Genomic DNA, 23,189 nt, shown 5'->3' with positions numbered 1-23,189 from the left:
CTATAATAGCCAATTTATTATTTGAAAAGCGGGACTAAAGTAGTTTTTTATTCCCTCGTATTTTTTTTCTGCATTTGCGGGAATAAAGTAACTATTTTGGCAAATCAGAATTCTTGATAATTTTTAAATTTTAAGAAAAATTAAAAAAAATAAATAAAAAATTTTATAAACTGAAAGACTTCGGTAAGAATATTTGTAACAATAAAAATCAAGTTCTAAGATATTTTTTGGCGATGATCTAAGTGGCGCAATTTATTTCTATGAGCAAACATGTATTTAAATAATCTATCACTAAGCTTTGAATTTTTAGTAAATGATGGACATTAAGAAACAGTTTTTTCCTACGATGACTTTCTTTATTTTGATGTTTTCTACCTCTGTGATTTTTTTAGGAATACTCTAAGCAATTCATAAGCTTTGCCACAGGCTTTAAATATGAATTTTAATAATTTTATCATAAATTTATGGATATCTTTATTTTTAGCCAATGGTACAGGGTCTCTGCCATTCTAGGACCCATACAGGAACTTTTGCACTATAAAAAGGTATCTCCATGAATTTTTTGGTGGTCGTAGTCCGGATCGAAATCTTACTTTCAACAATATTGAGATTTAAATGGCTTATAAGATAGGTATAACACACATATTAGAATCAATACTAATTTTGGAAAATTTTTATTCCCTTCGTTATATTTAAGTTTCACATATTTTGATAAAATGTTGATTATAATCATAATAATACAAATGATTGCATACAAGACTGTGTATAAAATATAAATAAAGAAAAAACTTATTTATAACTAATATATAACTGATATATATATATATATATATATATATATATATAAAAACCTGTCGCGCAAAACATAAACAAGCAACACGTGTGTGTATATATGTCGCGCGAAACATAAACAGACAATATCATGAGTATAAAGATAGGTCGAAAGCGTGGAGATCGTTAGTGTGTTAGCAGTCGTATATTAGCTTTTTTTGACGAGACAACTAAAAAAGGTGTTAGATTTTTTATTGTCCATTATGTGTTAACTACAGTGATGTATTTCTTACAATGAAAAATAATAAACATTTGAGTGAAGAAGAACGGAAAAAAACTGTTATCAACTTTATTATACGTTCTATTGATGTAGAATATAATGAAAATGTGATTAATATAATAAAAGAGAGACTTCGAATAAGCTTTTATAATAACTACAACAGAAAATTGTATAAATATTCGAGATACAATCGTAATTTCGCATTCTTCGAACAAACAATGAAAAATGGCTGCAAGGAAAATTGAGATTATCTTTTGACTTATTAAACAATAATCCTGAACCTGCAGGTAAGATAATTAAAAAATATATCGGTATAAACATTGTTATAGTCATAAAATTCCAATTTCTGTGTGTGTGTGTGTGTGTGTGTGTGTGTGTGTGTGTGTGTATATATATATATATATATATATATATATATATCTGTGCACCATATACATCACATTGTTATTGCCAGCATCAGTGAGTCGAAATAACACACACATACATATACAAACATACACACACTAACACAGATCTTTATAAATTATTGGGTACGTTTTGTTTCAAAATTTCTCTTCAAGTCGCATATATGTATACGGCACTGTGTGTGTGTTTGTGCGTACATATTTTATTCAGATAAATTACATCTATAATATTCAATATACTTTCTAGAACAATTTCTGATGTAACTTCGTAATTATAATTTAAAATCAAGTTGTTCTTATCAATGTGTAGAAAACAAAATTATAAAGAAAAATGTATAATTTCGGGAAATCTATAAAAAAAAGAAACGTGTTTTAGAATTTCACTAAACTACAATATAGTTGCCATTCGATTTACAATTATGTAGCATTTTACGATTTCAAATTTTTATTTTATTATATCGATGAATGTTGCACATTTTAAACTTTGTAATAGAGATTGATAATTATATGAATCAAGGCAAATATACGATACTTCGTCGTAATTTACTTTTCATTCCTAGATATAAATATATTTGTCTTTTCGTCTGCTACATCATGTCATGAAATTATAGCTTTTAATTTAGTTTAAAATCTCCCTAAAATAATTTTTGTGAGCTATTTTGTGAGCCATTTAAAAACGGACAGTATAAGTAAATGTTTCAGTTTATACTCATACAAAATTGATTTACGTATTTTAATAAATAAAACATTGTTATGTCAATAACATGTTAATAAGATGCTTATAATAACTACTTTTTAAGAAAATAAACCTTACGGTCGACCTACAGTTGCATACGACGATGCTTCTACAGTTACTCAGAGGAGACGACAATATTCTTTGAGTTCAGCTATAACCGATACTCAATGTTACGAGACATTAAAAAAAAAAAATTAAGAGCTAATGGAAATCGCAGTGGGGTAAAGTTGATGGACAAAATTGTTGATCCGGATACTGCATCTGAAATTTTAGAACTAATGAAAAAGCCTGCTGAGCGTTCACGCATGTCTTCAAGATGCTGTGAAATTAATTGTAAATGGTAACCTGAGTATATACACCTACAAGATATCGAGGAAAATAGCACTTAAATACGGCCATGACTTATATCCTACCTACAAAGAGGTATTAATTTAATTCCATATTATTATTATTATGATTATTATTATTATTATTATTATTATTATTACTATTAAATATGACGTATATTTCTATGCAAATGGAAAAAAGTTGATTTCACATGCATGTAAAATCAATTTCCTCACGCGCGCAGAATGTTATTTTTTTTATACAGAGCCCTATTAAAAATTTTACTCAAGATCGTATGTAAGAACTTACATAAAATCATACATCAGATCTTGTCAAAGATCTTGTGTAAGATCGTACATAAGATCTTATCAGAGATTTGCGACCAAGAACGAAGATCAGATCTTATGTTCATGATAAAAAAAATTATTTTCATCAAATATTCATTCAAGATCTTACGCAAGATAGTATACAAGATCTTGCATAAGACATTACGTAATATCTTTCCTAATTTCTTACATAAGATCTTATACAAGATCTTACCGCCATAATCGAAAGAAATCTTTTTATTAATAATTAATTCAAGATCTTATGTAAGTTCTTATCTAATATCTGATATAACACTGAAAGAGATACCGTTTTATTCATCACTTACTCAAGATTTACATAGGATCTTATACAAGATCTTGCATACGATCTTGAGTAAATGATGAATAAAAAGATATCTTTTTAAGTGTTACATAAGGTCTTTTATAAGAACTTACATAAGATCTTAAATAAATTATAAATTAAAAAATTTGTATTGATCATGGTGGTAAAATCTTGCATAAGATCTTATGTAAGAACTTGGGGAAGATATTACGTAATCTCTTATGCAAGATTTTGTACACGATCTTGCGTAAGATCTTGAATGAATGTTTGATGAAAATATTTATTTTATCATGAACGTAAGATCTCGTATAAGATCTTACGGAAGATTTTATGTTATTTCTTGGTTGAAAATCGCTGACATTATATCCTATAGCTTATCATACGCTTATTATTAGTTTCAATTGTTTAACATCAAATTAATTTCTAATTTTTAATGTTAAGTTAAAATTGTTATATTTACTAATTCAATAGAAATGTATTTTATAAAACCAAAAAATATCAATTTTTAGAAATAAAAATTTCTTTTCAATTCTCAATTCTTTTGTAGGTTGCAAAATTTAGAGAAGAATCTTATCCAAAAGACCTAGTAGTGACTGAATCAAAATGTGTGATACGACTTCAACAGCTTCTAAATAACACCATTGAGCGGTTATTTATGTTTTTAAATCTATCTTTTTATGATAAAGAGAATACAACTTTATTATTAATTTTAAAATATGGTTTCGATGGGACGAATGTCAACGCGTATCGTCAAAAGTTAGATGATCAAAAAAATTCATTTAGCAGCATATTCTGCTGTTCCATGGTACCACTTCGGTTGATTGATAAAACTACGAAAACAGTTCATTGGGAAAATCCTCGGCCATCATCGATTAAACTTTGTCGACCAATAACAATTTCTTATGAAAAAGAAACTGATGAGCTTTGCAAAAATCAAGAAAGTGATATAATGGCTCAGATTCAAGAATTGCAGGATGTTTCTATAGCTGGTTGTACTGTCCAATTCCAAATGATATTGACGATGATTGACGGAAAGGTTGTGAAATCAAACACTCAGCAGGAAATGATTATTATATATATATATATATATATGTGTGTGTGTGTGTATGTATGTATATATGTACTACACTGGTAGAAATCTGTCAATTTAAAAATAACTGATAATCTAGGAACTAGGCAAAACTTATAAAGATTTTATTTATTAAGGATAAAATTATATTGTTGTGATTGACAAATTTGGAATGTTTTTTATCCTTTCTTTTCGGGATTTAATACAATGAAAATGATCTCAAAATCCTCAAAAAGTATAAATTTATTACTTGACTTATTTTATAAAGAATATCCGAGCAGAAATATGTAATCTGATTAATTTTTAACAGTTTACACAAATAACAATCAATATTTGTCGACTAAAATTTATAAAAAATAATAATAATTTATAAATATATAAAAGAATTAGGAAATCTGTATAAACAAGTTCTGAAATTAATATCAAAAAAATATATGGTCTATGGTAAGTCTAACATTATCAACAAGTCGCTCTGCCTGTTTAACATCTTTTTAATGTGTTTTCTCACTCGATTGAGTGATTTTTCGCAGCGAGAAGGATCCTCTAACCGGCTCGCGCGCTAGCGCTAAAAAAACCACGGCTTTTCGTGTGTTTTACGAGCCTGGAGGATTTTTTTTCGCAAGCTGGTGATAACATAACCTCATCTCAACCACTGAATGACTGCTGACGGCGAAGATACTCATGGCTGTTCCATCAGGAGGACATAACATCAGTGTTCAACATCGCTAAAAAGGAAAAAAAGGAAAATCACGTTTCTGTGATCATCAGCTCCAAATTCCACCGAACCGAGGTCTTCTTCAGAAATGTTTTGAGGTTAGAAACATATAGCTCTATCTCTCTCTAAAGAGCGCGAGATCAGTTGTCACCGTCGCTGCGCGTCTAGTACCAATTTTCGCCACCAGAGTGCAACACCATCGACTCTGGAAAAACGTTGGCACCTATGACTGATCGGCCATGGTAATTTTGGCAAGTGTCTCAAGAATCTGCTAGAGTGGGAGTTTTGAATATTGAAAAAGGAAGGAAGGTTTCTTTCTTTTTTCTCGAAAATTTTGAGCATTACAAGCTGAAAAAACACATACGTCCTCACATGCCAAAATGGCGCCGGGCCGAAACAAGCCTCCTGACAAGTGTCGCAGTAATTTTGCATGTTGCAAACAAAAACCTGCAACAACAGCAGTGTGCGTGATCTGTGATGAGGCATATCACCTTAGCTGCCTTAAGAACAAGAATGAAAACTTTAAATTCATTGGTAATAACCTTATAGTATGCTCTGAACACAGTGATCGGAACATAACCTCAAAAATTGATGAGGATGTCCTGAGTGAGTCAGCATCACTTTTAATTGCACAGATTAAACTAAAAAAATCAGAAGATGTGAGGAATGACCTTCTGGCAGAAACTAGTAACAAGACTCAAGACTTGCAAGAAACTGATTCCATAGATGAAAGTGATCTTGAACTGCTGAAAACGGAAAACATGCTGTTAAGGAGATTAGTTAGTGAATTAACTGAGAAAAATGACCTCCTAAAAGAAAAATTACAAAACACCAGAAGTAAAACTGACAACATTGTCCTTACATACTCAGATGCCATGAAGTACTCTAGACCAATCCATAAAAAAATTCCTAAAATATCTGTAAGAAAAAACAACAACAGTAATATAGATGTTATGAAGTCAGTTATTGAATGTCTAACAGCTGAAAAAAACATCCAAACAAAGATCATCTACGTAAATAAAAATGAAGAAGTCATTATAAGCTGTCTTAATGAGAATAGTGCGGTATTGACAGAGACAGTACTAAAGGAAAAACTAGAGGACCAATGTGATGTCATGAAAAATGAACTCAACAACCCGAAAATTAAGATAGTAGTTATAGATAATCACGCAAATAGGGACATCAAGGATATTGAAAAGGATATAAACGAAAGGAACTTCAGTTATTTTGAAAAGGGAGGACAAGTCCTACACATGTATAAGAATAGTTATAATAGCTTGAGTACGGTCATAATGGAAGTCCCAGCTGACATCTACAAGCATATAAGAGAAAATAATAACAAAGTTTTGTTGGATATCAGCAATGCAAAGCCTATGATTTGGTTAACGTTTGCCCATGTTTCAAGTGCGGTAGATTTGGACACAGTGCCAGGAAATGCCAAAATGAGTTTCTGTGTTTGAAATGTTCCGGGAAGAATAATACGTGTAATTGTGATAAAGATTATGCTAAGTGCATTAACTGTCACTATAGTAACACAAAATACAAGTCAAAGTTAGACACGAAACATCATACTTATGACTCTAACTTGTGCAGCATCTTGAAAAAGAAAATTGACAGATATATTGACTCTATTGATTACCCTATAAAACCTACTCTACCTGAAACTGAATCGATCTATCACAGCATAGAATTGACAAACAGGCGTAAAGTATCCACAGAGGCTAATAATGTCGTAGATAGTGAACAACAGGAAAATGACACTCCACGCAACAAAACAAAGCCAGAAACTGAACACAACAGAAGACCAATCACAAGACGTGATCCACAAATTCCACTGAACCATCTAAAGCCGCAATCCTCTGCATTGTCACCAGCCAACAAGAGTGATAAAAACAAGATCAAGAAATAGGTAAAAACGGATATTTTTGATTATTTGGATAGGTTTCAAAATGAATCGATGCAAAAAGAACGGACATGTGGTAATATTGAAAATTTTAACAAACCTATAAACAATAAGAAGGACTTTATCATGCATGTAAACATTCGTAGTATGAATGCAAATTTTGATAAGCTGAAAATTTTAATAGAAAGTTTAGCTATCAAACCAGCGATTGTGATATGTTCAGAAGCTTTTGATCAAGTTAATTATAATTTCTATCAACTGAATGGTTCAGATTATGAATATAAAACTTATTATAACGAAAGTAGGATAAACAGGAATGATGGAGTCTTTGTTTTTGTCAATAGCAATCTAGTCCAAAATACCAAAGTCATTGAAGCAGGGAGAATTAAAATAATAAATACTAGAATAACCTTAAATGATAAAAGCGGTCTTGAAATATCAGCCATGTATAGGTCACATGGGATACCGAAAACAGAATTTATACTAGATCTTAATAAATACTTAATTTATAAAAAAAAATGTAAAGAATCACTTAGTCATAGGTGATTTTAATATTGACCTGCTAGACTGTGATCATTATAGCCAAGATTTTCTATGTAACTTCCTTGATAAGGGATTTATTCAGGGTTTTGTTGGTATTACAAAGCCAGCTATCGGTAGAGCTAAAGGATCATGGATCGACAACATTTTCATTAAATCTTACAACATTAACACAGCCACATACAAGCTTAAGCATGATCTAACGGATCATTACCCGATTATCATAGCTGTAAATAAGCTAAAGACAGTAACTAAAGAACCGTGTTTTCTTAAACTACAAAAAAATAATAAATAACGCTAATTCAAGAAACTGTGATGAAATTAGTTCGATACCTGATCCAAACTTGGCTGTAGAAAAATTGTTAAATGAAATCAAGCAATGCGTAGAATTGTCAAAAACAACAAAAAAGGCTAATAGACAAAATGGTAGAAAAAACTGGATTACCGACGCAATAATAAGATCATGTGAAACCAAAGAATTTTTGTATAATTTGTGGCAACTAGATGTGCAGAATAAACAGCTTAAAATACAGTATAAAACCTATTCTAAAATCTTGAATAAGGTAATTACCGATGCCAAAATGAAATATGAATTGAATCTAGTGCAGAATAATTACAACAACCCAAAAAAACTATGGGAAATAATAAATACAAAAATCGGTAAAGTTAAAAAATCTAATGATGCCATAAATTATATAAAGGTTAATGATAGGAAACTTACAGACAAAGTCGAAATAGCTCAAAACATGAATACTTTCTTCTGCGAAATTGGGAAAAAATTAAGTGCAAATATCGTGAAACCTGTCAACGCAGAACTTAGGCTACCTGACATGAATCCTATGTTGATTTTCTTAAAGCCAACCAGTATGGCTGAAATAATAAGTATAATCAATACGCTAAAACTGAAAAATGGGGGATTTGATAAGATAAATGCCAATACTTTAAAATTGCTATGTAATCATATAGCAGGTCCTCTGACCCATATTTTCAATAAGTGTATTGAAAAAGCGGTATGGTCTGATGCTCTAAAGAGTGCTGAAGTAGTGCCGATTTATAAATCAGGCGAAAAACATAAGATCACGAATTATCGACCTATCTCTCTTATATCTAATGTTGCAAAAATTCTTGAGCGAATTATGTATAATAGAATAAATGATTTTGTAGAAAAGAGTAATATAATTTCTGAGCAACAATTTGGTTTTATGAGAGGAATTGGTACGAAGGATGCTCTGAACTACCTAACCAATGTATTATATAATAATATCGATAAAAGTAAGCCTACGATAATAACCTTTCTTGGCCTGGCGAAGGCTTTTGATACTGTTGACCACAGTATACTACTGGCCAAATTATATCGTATTGGAATCAGGGGTCAAGCGTTGGATCTCCTTTCCAGCTATCTAAATGACAGATATCAAGTAGTCAAAATAGACGGTAATGAAAGTGATAGAACTTTAGTTAACACAGGAGTCCCGCAAGGAACGATATTAGGACCAGTACTATTTATCCTGTATATTAATGATGTCTTAAAGGAGATCCCCCCCGAGTCCATAATTTCTTATGCACAGATGCTACTGCTATTATAGCTACAGGTAAAGACTGGATAGAAGCTCAAGTAAACATGAACAATTTCTTAAGTGTAATTGCCGAGTGGCTGGCAGTAAACAAGTTGTCCTTAAATGTAAGAAAAATAGTGTGCATGACTTTTGGAGGTAATATTGGAAGCGTACCAGCTCAGATAAATGTTAAAATTCTTGATAAAAGTATAACTAGGGTGGAGAACTTTAAATATTTAGGAGTTGTCTTTGATAGTAATCTAAAGTGGGATAACCACATGCAATATATAGTTGGAAAAACTAAATACCTAGCCTATATTTTTTATAAAATCTCTAAATCAATGCCCATAGAGACTCTCAGAATGATTTACTACGCTTTTTTTCATAGTATTATAACTTATGGCATAATTGCTTGGGGCGGTACATATAGGAATAGCCGAGACTAAGTTCAAAAATTACAAAACAAAATTTTAAAAATCATCAATAAAAATAACTTTTTGTTACAAGACAATCCATTAAATATAGGACAACTGTTTGCTTTCGAAGCTCTTAAACTACACTACTATGATCTCAAAGAAAAATTCTTAGCATCAGATAGTGTTACTAGGAATAGAAGTATTATTATACCAAAAACAAATAAGAGAATCAGCAATAAGAACAGCTATATGAAAGCAATTAATGTATATAATGAGCTTTCTAATCGACTAAAAGTATTAAATATAAATAAATACCCTCAAAAGAAAATCATAAAAGACTGGACACGATACAACTGTTAGAAAAATAATAAAAGAAAAAAATTGTTTCTGTATGCAATACACAAATTTGTTATTAAAAGCTAATGCCAAATGTATATATCTTAGTTTTAAGTTTTAATTTTAAGTTTTGTTTATATTTTTCTTTTTCCTTTGTAACCAGACTGTGAATAGGTAATTTTATTTACCTCTGCAGGTTTCCAGGTATGAAATATATACCTTGTAAATTTCTTCTGGTAATAATAAATAAGACAATATTACCAGATTATGCCAGTAAGTGAAGACTGAATTAATTAAAAAAATTGATTTCAAGCCTTGTTAGTATCTTTTTAAAAAGGGCTGTTTCTAAATTTCTAATAGAACCGATTTCTACCAGGGTATGCATAATTACAAATAATTTAAAAAATAACAATTATAAAAAATCATGCTACAACAATGCAGAAGCTTTAACAGAAAATTAGCAAACATGTAATCAACTGGCATACGATTTTACTGCAGAAATTTTGGGAAGAATCACGACCATAATGATTTGTTTTATTTTTACAATATAAAAATACTTCAGACTATTAAAGAGAATAAATAGTTGTCTAAATTAGTTTACAATACATATATTATTAAGAAAAATTGGAGATTATGTATGTTTTTATCTGTATAATTAAAAAAAAACCTGTTCATTAATAATGCAATATGAAATACATACGTATAATCCGCCATATTTCATAGGCACCTTAAAGAGAACAATTTATGGTAGGTAATTCTTGTAAAAATTGTTGTATGATGCCCGCTAAAATGTTTGCAGTTATGTAACGGTCACGGCTCTTCTAGGTCCGGTGCAAAATATTTAATTTATATTATTATCGAAGAGCTGTGAAAATTTACCGCCCTGTGTTGTATATCTGACGACAGGTCAAAAAAGAGAAAGAAAGTTGAATATAATTAATGATTTACACCGCTGCGTGCTCGCTCTTGTTACGTAATCTTTGTTATGCTCCTCTCTCGCCGCTGCTGGCGACTCTGCAGTGTTGTTTACGTGCCAGAGCGGGGCAGCGAAGCATTCTTGTGTTTCTGAAAAATAGTCGAGTGAGTTTAGAATTTATGAATTATATTATATTGATTTGATTTTAATTTAGGCCGCGGATCGTGTGCGGGGTGTCGCAGTTATTCCTGTAAAGATTGTCTACGATTTTCTGCAGGCTTTTTTTATAAAGGCAAAATCAAAAACCTCTCTATAGACAATTCATTTTGTTGTTCCTTCATAAAATTATTTAACTTTTGGGTTTGCAATGCTCTTAACGATTCATCGAGTCAAAGATGTTTTGTATGTGATGCCACTATAGGAAAATTCAACGATATTGATAATATGATTGAAAGAAATATAAAATCAGACTCTCTTAAATATGGATTTTCAATCTTACATGCAAACATTCGGTTCATGGAACTAGTCCTTCATATTTCTTATCGTCTGGCATTGGAAGTTCCAGTATGGAGAGTAAGTAATAAAGATAGATAGTTAGATAGATAGATACATCAATCGTTAAATGTTTAAATGTAGAATTTTATTTTTTTCTCTTTGTTCTTCTTTATTATATTTCTATAAGGTTCCAAAAGTTTTTGAAGCAGTAACAAATCACAAGAAAAAAGAGATTCAAGATCAACTTAAAAGTGAATTAAGTATATTGTTAAGTAGATGCACCAACGCAGGGATTTGGTAATACCAATAATGGTAATACTGCTAGAAAATTTTTTAATAATATTGACGTTGTGGCTCGAATAACTGGTGCAATTTTTATAACTTTATTTCTACCAAAATTTAATTATAATCACTGATTAATTATAATAAAATAAATAATGATTTGTAGGATTCAATGAACACTTGTTATACAGATTTAAAGTTATTTTGGCAGTTATTTCATCAAATTGCTTAATAAATAATGCAGCATTTGGTGCTTATTGCAAAGAGACGGCATTCAAATACGTAGAGATCTACAATTGGTATAAAATGCCTACATCAATTCATGTCATTTTAATACATGGCCACGTCATTATGAAAGAATTAATTTTACCTATTGGAATGCTTAGTGAAGAAGCCCAAGAAAGTAATCATAAAATGATTAAAAGATTCAGAGATAGATTCTCAAGAAAAGTTTCTCGGTGCGTTAAGAGATTCATTTTTTTATATATTTCCGATAACTTGTTTGTGCAACTTATGTAATATATTAGTTTTATTGCTCGAAAAAAAAAGAATTTTTTAAGATAATTTTTATGTAAAAAAGAGCTTATTTTATTAAATTACCTTTCTAAAGATTTCAAATAAAAAAAAAATTTTGCAAATTTGTTCAAATCAGATAATTTTATATCCATTACTATTATTTCAGGGTTGCAACAAACACAGATATGTTTTGTCGCTAATTTGTAAATTCCGATCCTTATCTTTCGCTATTAGACATCGAAGAAAACAAAAAAAGAAGCTCAATGACTCAGGAGATGAAAAATCTGTTATTAGATTATACAGAGTCAGCAAATGATGACAACACAGACTATTCAGACACTGAATAAAACTATTTAATTTCGGTGTAAATATGTACATATATTTTTTTTTTCTGTAAATAATTTTGTATAATGTATATATATATATATATATATATAACAGTACATGATCAAAAAATATATAATCCATTTTTCATATTTTCACCCTCTTGATCCTCACTCTCACCTTTATAGTAAGGGATGGTAACGGAATGGTCAAAGTGGTGGCTTTTCATAAAGTCATTGCCATAATCGTCTTCAGCATCCACGAAAACCCTTGAAGAATTTTTGTGTTGTTGAAAGACTTTGTGTTGTTCAAGTGCAATTACTGTGTTAAAAGTGTCATCGATGCTCAAAGTCACCAATGATGAGGTCTGCACAGGTATTTCAAATCTCATCAGTATGCGAGCGCAGTCACTGTCAACCACCAAATCTCTCATAATCTTGCTGCTCTCGACAGACGAATTTTCTTATTTTGTGGTCTTTCATTTTCTTCCACACTCGGCTCATTTAGAGAGTTATTCGATAAATTAAAATTTACAGAAGAGTACGACTTTCTACAAGATGAACAAATCATAGCTGTTTCAAGTATATCTGAATAATCTATCAAAAATTTTTTGAAACTTTGCGAAGACCTTTTACCTCTATGTCCATTAATATTAAATGGATTAATACACCCGTCAACATGAACAGTTGGAAAAGAATGCTTTGCAGTAGACTCAGACATTATAAATATTTTAGATGCTTCAATTAATTATGGACAAGTATACAAAAGCTATATCAGCTTAAAATTTAATTGTGTCTGCTTCAAACTAATTTTTCTGTCATTAAAAATACCACGTGGAAAGTAACAGCTAATAAATTTTGTAGAATTTGAAACAAAACTAAACTATAGAGAAAGATTCTGGACTACAACAGTATACAAAATAATATTATCAACTTGAAATCAAAATTTAATAAATGAGAATAATAATCTAAACTTTGATTTAAACATTTTAAAAGAATTCTAGATAAAACAACGTGTGATACAATTTTTACTAAAACTTTACCGTCAGAAAATATATCGAAGACAAGAGTAGCGTCTGCAACGTTTACACAGTGATAGCAAGTACAACTCAATTAATATCATTAAATAATTATAAACTTAGAATAATTTTTAAAGTTTAGAATCTTTGTTGGTTGCATTGGACAGCAAATGAAGTTGTTTCGATGAGAAGGTTTTGTAACTTATATTTCCAAATAAACATACATAGCAACGAAGTATCAAAATATTATCATAGTTTGATAAAACGCGTTTTATGCGAAACATATTTTAAATATAATAGTTAAGCAATTCCTACAATAGGTAACATAATTTAGAAATATTTTTATATTTTTTATTATAAAAATTCTGATTAGAAAAATATGTTTACCGCAAGCGAAGCGAGACCGAACGTGCAGGTGCATGTTATAAACTGCAGAAAAATAAAAAATTAGTAAAGATGTTTGATTGCACAAAATGTGAAATACGTAAAAAAAATATAAAATATGAAAGGGTAGAAATCTGTAAAATCTTGTAAAGCATGCTTCTTTACGGTTCTCTACTATTTTTAGTATAATTTTATAGCTAAACAGCTAAATTTCTTTTTTATTTTGGTAATTTTTAGAATATCCCAACTAAGGCTTTTCAGAATAACTTCAATTACATCGCAGGCTTTGTTCTGATTACTTATGAAGTTTAGTAATATTTGGACATTATGAACGCCATATGGAATTGACGTAATCGAGTTAATTAAATCAATAAATTTTCTAAAATGACAGGTATTTCAATCATTTTCCAAAAGGAATCAGTCCATTTCATCTATTTATTTCTTTGAATCCATGAATCAATATACACGACCAAAAATGTTTTTAACAGGTATAAAGTAAAGGTACGTCCATCTAATTATGTAGGTTTTAAAGGCATTTGGTTTCAATCGAATGTACTTAACTAATAGAAACCAAAAGAAATAAGCTTCGTGTTCAAATTCAGTGGCTCAAATTCATAAAAATAGCCTTCGTCAATGATCTTCCTCTAGATGTAAATTTCTTAACCGTGTAAAACAGACATTTTGGGTGGTTTTTTGAGGTTAGGGACGAGCGCTTTACGTATCGGTAAAAAAGACGGCCGGTTTCGTGTTCAGCAGCACAAAATACATAAAATTACTCTCTGTCAATAATGTTCCTCCCGTCGATCACAGGATAAACCTCAACTGCGTGAAAAAGCAATTTTGGGGGATGTTTTTTGAGGTTAGGGACGAACCCTTGAGGTATCGGTAAAAAATACCGTCGGATTCTTGTTCAGCAGCTCAAAATACATGAAAATAGTCGTTGCTTAGAATTTTTCTGAGCCCCTGTGATTTCTGACAGCTTGATATTTTCGTAAAGTAGTAATTTTTTAAGGTTAGGGAACGCGTAGCTCCGTCTGGGAACAAAATTTTAAAAAACGCCCCTCACTAATTGAAAGTACATAAAAAATGCGAAATTTTCCATATTTTTAAAAATTTTTAGAGCTTTGTTACGTTTGACGTGGAACGTCCCATATATATATATATATATATATATATATATATATATATATATATATATATAATATTTATGAAAAAACTATAGTGGAATTAATTGATAGATTCAGTGTGTTAACTTCAGATTTTGAGTTACAGTCAGGTGAATCATTCAGAATTTCGTTTATCTACAGGTGTCATAATGCACCTAAAGCAGGATTCATAAATAGCGTACAAAAAAAATTTCTATAAAAACACATTAAAATTAAAAATCATTGTATGATTGGAGATTTTAATTTAGATCTAATATAAAATAATGTACAAAATAATAATCTAAGTGCAATTTCAATAAGTTGAGAATTCTTAAATAACGTTTTAGAACATTAATACCATACTATAGAGGAGTAACTAGTCCCTCTTTAGATAACAAAAAAGGTTCTTGTATTTATAATTATTTTGCAAAGACTAGAGATGTTGATATTGAGTCTTTCAAGTTGTGTACTCCATTTAATGACCACTATCTGCTTATAATAAGTATCAATCAGCTGAAGGAGTCCAGCCTGGGTTAAATCCTACGAAAAAACAACAAAATATTCGTCTGATAAAATTTGTTTCTCTTTACGTAAATCAAAAAACAAAAAATATCTGCTAAAAATATTTACAATATACACTATTCCTACCGAAAAATATCATATATATATATATATATATATATATATATATATATATATATATAGACACACACACACACACACACACACACACACAATACAAAATCACTGACCAAAATTTATGTCATTTTACTATATAAATAAGTGTTTTTAGTCACTTGCCACGGCTTGGTGAAAGATCCAGACAGTCTCTTTACTCTACCCCGGCTTAAAATGTACCTTAAACATGCCCCCCTTAGACCTAATGAAAGACATTTCTGAAAAATATTAATTAAATATTATTATCCATACGTTGTATACATAGCTAATAAATTAAATTAATATTTCTCACACTGTACTTGTTGCTAACAACATTTAATTAATATTTATCAGAAATGTCTTTCATTAGGTCAGAGGGGACATGTTTAAGGTACATTTTAAGTCTGGGTAGAGTCATTAACAAGACGGTCCAGATCTTTCACAAAGCCGTGGCAAGTGACTAAAAACACTTATTTATATAGTACAATGTCATGAATTTTGGTCAGTGATTTTGTATAGTATATATATGATATTTCTTAATAGAAATAGTGTAAATTTTTTCAGTAGATATTTTTTGGTTTTAATTTACGTGAAAAGAAACAATTTTTATCGGACGAATATTTTGTTGTTTTTTTGTAGGATTTAAACCAGGCTGGATCCCTTAAGGTACAGAACGCGCAATATAAGCTAGAAACATGTAAATTATAGAAAGCTAAAGGAATATGCAAAGAAAATAGAATAGTATTCCTGTCTGAAATTGCAAGACCCAAATTTTCCATTAAATTAACTGATAAAAATGATACATAGCTGTTATGGAAAAGCCACTTGTAATAAAAATATAAAAAAATAATGATCTATTACGTAGAAAAAAATGGATAACTAAAACAATACTAGTATCTTGTAAAACTAAAAAAAAATTATATAATTCATGGAAAAAAATCCTGTAAATATAACTTTAAAGTTTGAATACAGAAACTATGAAAAAAATGTTAAATACAACAATAAATTAATTAAAATTATTATAAATTAAATAACGAAATAAGACAAAGTGCTGTGATAATCTGAGACAGCTGTGGAGCATCATAAAAAGTAAACTAGGCAAAAGTAACAAACAAATGAAATCACCTGATTGTATATGCTCAAAGTCACCAATGATGAAGTTTGCACAAGTATTTCAATCTCATCAGCATGTGAGCGCAGTCACTGTCAACCACCAAATCTCTCATAATCATGGTAAATCCATGATATTAAAGGTGGAGGTCTGTTTTTGCATTAAGACTTGTTAAATTATTTAGAAACAGCTTGCCATTTCAGTTTTCACTTTACAGTCTTGGTTCAGCTTTGCACCCTGAACCCTATGGCTTTTGCGGCAAAAATACAGGTGGGTCTATACATGAAAGTTAAATTCATATCAGCTAGAATGAATTCAACTTAATATACTGTTTCAACATGCCAATACAAATTAAGTTGCAAAATTTCAGCTCTCTAAGTATGATAGTTTTCAAATGAGAGCCAAAATCAAATTTTATTGATTTCGATTACTTTTTTCACAATTTTATTTTGGCTCTCATTTGAAAACTATCATACCTAGAGAGCTGAAATTTTGCAACTTAATTTGTATTGGCATGTTGAAACAGTATATTAAGTTGAATTCATTCTAGCTGATATGAATTTAACTTTCATGTATAGACCCACCTGTATTTTTGCCGCTAAAACCATAGGGTTAAGGGCGCAAAGCTGAACCAAGACTGTTAAGTAAAAACTGATATGGCAGTCTGTTTCTAAATAATTGAACAAGTCTCAATGCAAAAGAACAGACATCCACCTTTAATATCATGGATTTACCATGATTATGAGAGATTTGGTGGTTGAGAGTAATTGGCTCACATGCTGATGAGATTGAAATACTTGTGCAAACCTCATCATTGGTGACTTTGAGTGCATCGATGACACTTTTGACACAGTAATTGTACTTAAATAATACAAAGTCAGTCAGTACACAATGCTGTACATAATGTCATGTATGAGAGCATGCATGTGTAGGGTTAGGTTTTCACTATTAATGCGCACCTTAAAAATCAGGTTTCCCCTTCAAAAAACATTGTAGATGAATTTATAGGGTATATATATTCATCAATTTATGAATATTTTCAAACAATGTCAATGAAGAGCAGGATCATTGGTGTGAAAAGTAAGGTTATATGAACAAATCATAGCGGAGAAAAAATTCTACCGAGATTTCTTCCAGAAATCATGTCTGATTTATTGGGGTTTTCATCTAGATTCTACTCTGAAAACCTGCTAGATTTGAAAAATCTCGGTAGCTTTCAGGTACTTTCTCGGGAATGCTGCTGGGTATAAGTCTGGAGATTGTAAATGTATTGCTATCTGCAAACATCATTAATATCTAATATATTAAATAAAATTTAAAAATCTTTGAGAAAATGATATTATAATGAAGCATAATATTATATCTGAAAAACAATTTGGTTTTGTTAAAGTAAGAGGAACAACAGATGCACTTGAATATCTTGCAGATATCTTATACAGGAGCTTATTAGACAAAAGTAAACCAATAACGTTTTTAGACTCAGTTGAAACTTTTGACACTGTTAAACACAGAATATTATTGGATAAGTAAGAAAGATATGAAATAAGAGGATGTGGCTTAAAACTTTTGAATAGCTATTTATCATATAGGAAACAATACGTTACGATATTTTCATAGGAGTTCCGCAATGAACCATATCATTGGTCCCTACAAAGAGTAGTACGGTTCAGATTTATGACCACGAAGACTAGTACAGTTCAGATTTTCCGCAAAGACTAGTACATTTCAGATCTTTCCCACAGAAATTTAAAAATATTTTATTAAAAAAATTAATATTAAATCTTATAACAACTTTTTAAATTTCGAAATTTTTCGAATGTTTTTAGAAATGTTTTAGAAATTTTAAAAATTTTTAGTCTTTGTGGCAAATCTGAATCGTACTACTCTTTGTAGGGATCAACGATATTTGTTTATTTGTTAACGACCTACCAATAGATATACAAAAAGATTCTATAATGTCTTATGCTGACGATGCACAAAGCATCTCGAGTGATAAATTGTGGTCTGCAGCACAGGACAAGATGAACGTTTATCTCAGCAAAGTTACCAAATGGCTAACGTCAAACAAACTATTACTTAATATAAAAAAAACAGTATATATAGCCTATGACAACCACTGTAATAGTGTTTCAGAGCTTATACATATTAATATCAATAGTAACGTAATAAACAGAGTTGAAAACTATAAATATTTAGGATTACTTTTTGATAATAACATGAAATGGGATAAACACATTAATTTCTATTGTAAAAAGAACGAGATATTTAATTTTCGTTTTTTGCAAAAATTAAAAAATTAATAAATAGAAAAACTATGATGATGATCTACCATGCATTTTTCCAGGGCTAGGTTAATTATGGAATAATTGCCTGGGGAGGGACAAAAAAATTGTATGTACTCGATACAATGAGTACAAAAGCTATTAAAAATTATAAATAACAATCATTTTGAAACAAAAAATCCCCCCTTAACCGTTAGGCAATTTGTTCCAATTAGAAGCAATAACATATCACTATGCAAAATTAAGAGATAGTTATAGTAAAAACAGAAAAATTACTAGGAATAAGAGCATATTGTTGCCAAAAATAAATGAAGCTATGAGTAAAAAAAGCAGCTGCTACATGGTTATTCAAGTGTTCAACTTACTTTCTAATGATCTCAAAGAGCTAACAGTTAAACAAGTGATAATAAAAATTCCCCATCAAAAAGGTCAATGTTGATTCAATGCTGATTTCAATATTGATTTCAGTCTGAAATTACTGTTGATTCAACACTGATTCAATGCTGAATCCACGTTGAATTAACGTTGATTTATTCCAAAAACGAAACACGAACTCACCATCGAATTCATACTGAATTCAGAATGAAATCAGTGTGCAATCAATGCTGGATTTCAGGGTTCAATCAGAGTTGAAATAATAGTAATTGTCAAAAAAAAGATCGCCGAGAACTGGGCTTGAACCCCAGACATTTTTATTATTAAACAAATGACTTGACCACTTAGCCATTTCGACACTTACATAGATATCTCATAATGTAACATACACTGAAACCTATAGGTGGCAAATAGTCTGGAAGCTGGGTACCTTCCTGTGTGCACGGAGAGGTCTAGTCCAAAATTATTATATAAATAATGATAGATAAATGTAGGTCAATTTTCGGTTATTCTCTATAGGTTTCCGTTTATGTTATATTATGAGATATACATGTAAGTGTCGAAACGGCTAAGTGGTCAAGTCATTCATCTACTAATTATTTCACGCTGATTTCATCCTGAATTCATTATAAATTTGATGGTGAATCCGTGTTGCGTCTTTGGAATAAATCAACATTAATTTAACGTGGATTCAGCATTGAATCAGTGTTGAATCAACACTAATTTCAGACTGAAATCAATATTGAAATCAGCATTGAATCAACATTGATCTTTATGACGGGGAAATAATATTTAAATAAAATTATTTAGTAGCAGCTGATAGCAATTACAGTAAGACAAATATATCAATTATCTTTATTTTTTATGTTTTGTATTTATCTATGTTTTTAGTAAAGCCGATGCATTTTTTTTAAATTCAATGTGTTTTTTTTACAATCTTAAACACAGATGTAATATTTTTGCAACTTTGATATTATTGCACTATGCAGCAATATTTGTGATTCTATATACCCTTAGAAATAAACAAATATGTATAAGATTGAATAGGTTTTTACAAATCTTAAATATCTTATTATACCCTCTTATTATTATTATAATTGCATTAATATGTTTTAATTAAATCAACTGTTTGATATTAATTACCTCACAAAAACTAAAGCACAGCTGATATTGACAAATCACAATATAAAATTTTGTACACAAAACAAAGAACATATGTAAATGCTGTATGTGTTTACAACTAAAGTTATTTATTGTAGTGTATTTTCTTACTCGATTTCGCAAGTAATCTTCGATGGCACGTTGTGCAGAATCCGTAAGTTTAACAAAAATAAGTGATTTGTTTTCGTGGAAATTACTGTGAGACGAAAGACCATACTGAACACCAGCTACCAGCGCCGCCATTTCTGACAATTTTATTTGAGATCTTAACTGAACTCATATACTTTATTTGCTTTATTATAATTTATAATAAATATTGCATTAATCGATTCCGTGCTCAGTTCGTATATGCCACAGTTAAATAATTAATTATATTTTAGATATGTTTATCTCTGCGTTTTTCACTTAGCCGTCTTCACATATTGATACATTATGAACATACGTTTTACTCGTTAATTATTTGTTATTACAATTTAAGCAATCATTCATTAAACACTAAATATTAAATGCTCGAATTTTTGTCATTAGAAAATTGAAGAATAAGTATATAACTATAAAAATAAGGTTTCACGAAAACACCAAACACTACAAGAATATTAAGACGTAAAAGGTGACTCTTTAAGAGAGAGGAAATTTAATAGAAATCAAGAGGGAGAGAGAAAGGTAAAACGACAGGAGAGGGAAAGCGAGCGAGCGAGAGAGAGAGAGAGAGACTTGAGACTTGAGAGAGGCTCAGTCAGGTCTCAGGAAGACTGTAGTTAACGAGTGTCAACGCAATGCTAAGCAATGCTGGAGTCACGATTATTCGAAGGGTCGCTCAAATGCCAACTTCAGGGGGCATCGAGGTAAGAGAAATCCGCTGCGTCCCCTGAAGTCAGCCATCGGGCGACCCTGCATCAAATCGAAAATTTTCGAATTACCGGTAGCTGCACCGATAAATAAGAATATGTCAAACTAAAACTAAAAAAGAAGAACCCTAAGCACCAAATCTAGTTACCCAAGATTTGAATATCATACGTAAATATTAATATATACCTACCCCATGCACAGCGAGATGCAAATGAAAAAATAATACTAAACTAAAATCACCTAAAACCATCCACACCAGGCACTGCAAGTTGCTAACATAAAACGAAAATATTAAATCCTAAGTACATAAGCCCACGCAAAAATCAAATTAAATTTTTAAATATGTCTGCACGTTGAAGGAAGGCGGGCGAGTGCAAGATTGAGATTAAAAACTAAAATCCTTAAGGCCACCTACCCCATTCAGTAAGAGTCTGAGTCGTAAAATATTATTTCAAATACGTCGGCATATTAAGAAGAGGCGAGCGAGCGTGAAAGTAGCATAAAAACCGAAATTACTAAACCTACCAACCTCACACAGCTAGTTTTAGTTTTACCCAAAAGTAAGAGTTTGATTGAGGGACTCTTGCTAAATTATTCACCATAGATGATATTATCATCTTAGTTAATATTATCCTCTCTCTCTCTCTCTCTTTCTCTCTCTCTCTCTCTCTCTCTCTCTCTCTCTCTCTCTCTCTCTCTCTCTCGCGCCTCCCTTCAACATGCCGACGTTTTTAAAAAAATATTTTATTAGTCAATCTCTTTTTCCTTGTTAAAAATGATTGCATTAAATTGCACATCAAATTTTATATTGTAATTTTAAAATTTTTAAACATTAAAACAACAATATAAATACAATAAAAAGATAAAGCCCCTTTTACACTATATATACTGGAATTGTAAAATATTTTAATTACGCTTCAACCTATGTACTATAAAGGGTTTTCGGGGTCGCTCATTACAAATCTGATATCAGATTTACAAAATAATTTGTATAAACAACTTTGTTGATGCGAATTACTGCATAACTCGAGTTTTGTGCAAAAGCTATATACTACCAAGGAATTTTAGGGTATCTGATTACAAATCTGTTATCAGATTTGTAAAATAATGCATATAACAACTTTATACGGAATACATTGCAAAATTCAGACCTTCATTTTTGTTGAACCAAAATCTTGCATACTAACAAGGATTTCGGAGTAACGGATGATGAATCTTATATCAATCTTGTAACAAAATGCAGCAAGTTTTAGACTCAACTTCATATGCTCTGATAAGCCATTTACTCTACGCACCGTAAATTTCAATGTATCGAAACTAACGAAGGATGATGAGTCAAACGGAAGGAAGCAAAAAATAAATCTAAAACCGAAATAAATCAACCAATGTAACCTACGCTCTCCGAACTTAATAATTTATTTAATCAACACCTCGGCACATCGAAAGAAGGCGAGCGAAGCGAGAATAAATCAAAAACCAAAGCGCTTACACCCAACTACAGCACGCTCCCCGAGCTCAATCATTTATATAATCAACACCTCGGCACATCGAAGGAAGGCGAGCGAAGCGAGTATAAATAAAACAACGAAGTGCTTAAACCCAGCTACCCTATGCTCTCCGAGATCAGTAATTTATTTAAAGAACACCTCGGCACATCGGAGGAAGGCGAGCAAAGCGAGTATAAATCAAAAACCAAATCAAAAACCAAAGCACTGGCACCCAACTACATCACGCTCCCCGAACACAATCATTTATTTAATCAACACCTCAGCACATCGGAGAAAGGCGAGTGAAGCGAGTATAAATCAAGCACCAAAACGATTAAACCCAGCTACCAAATGCTCTCCGAGATCAGTAATTTACTTAATCAACACCTCGAAGGAAGGCGAGCAAAGCGAGGATAAAATCTAAAACCAAAGTGCTTAAACCCAACTACACCACGCTCCCCGAGATCAGTAATTTATTTAAAGAAC

General features: G+C 30.8%; 1 protein-coding gene across 14 annotated transcripts in view; it reads right to left on the bottom strand.

Annotated features, from left to right (window-relative positions):
• Nucleotides 1-21,189, bottom strand: part of LOC100679502 (RNA polymerase II elongation factor Ell) — a 203,485-nt gene extending 182,296 nt beyond the window's left edge. For 8 of the 14 annotated variants that reach the window (XM_031926035.2, XM_031926036.2, XM_031926037.2 and 5 more), the window contains exon 1: nt 20,479-21,189. Coding sequence is in view for 5 of the 14 variants with exons in the window: in XM_032601821.1 (XP_032457712.1) it covers nt 20,479-20,610 (132 nt within the window). In the remaining 9 variants the exon portion in view is untranslated. Of the gene's footprint in view, nt 1-20,349 lie in introns of all 14 variants that reach the window. The other 6 variants (XM_032601823.1, XM_031926029.2, XM_031926033.2 and 3 more) reach the window with 2 other exon arrangements.
• Between the last annotated feature and the right edge of the window lie 2,000 nt (nt 21,190-23,189).

This window comes from Nasonia vitripennis (genome assembly GCF_009193385.2).
Source record: "Nasonia vitripennis strain AsymCx chromosome 3 unlocalized genomic scaffold, Nvit_psr_1.1 chr3_random0007, whole genome shotgun sequence".
In the NCBI taxonomy this organism is placed as follows: Eukaryota; Metazoa; Arthropoda; class Insecta; order Hymenoptera; family Pteromalidae; genus Nasonia; species Nasonia vitripennis.
Note: the sequence above shows the minus strand (reverse complement) of the source record. Positions and strands in the feature narration are given on the sequence as shown.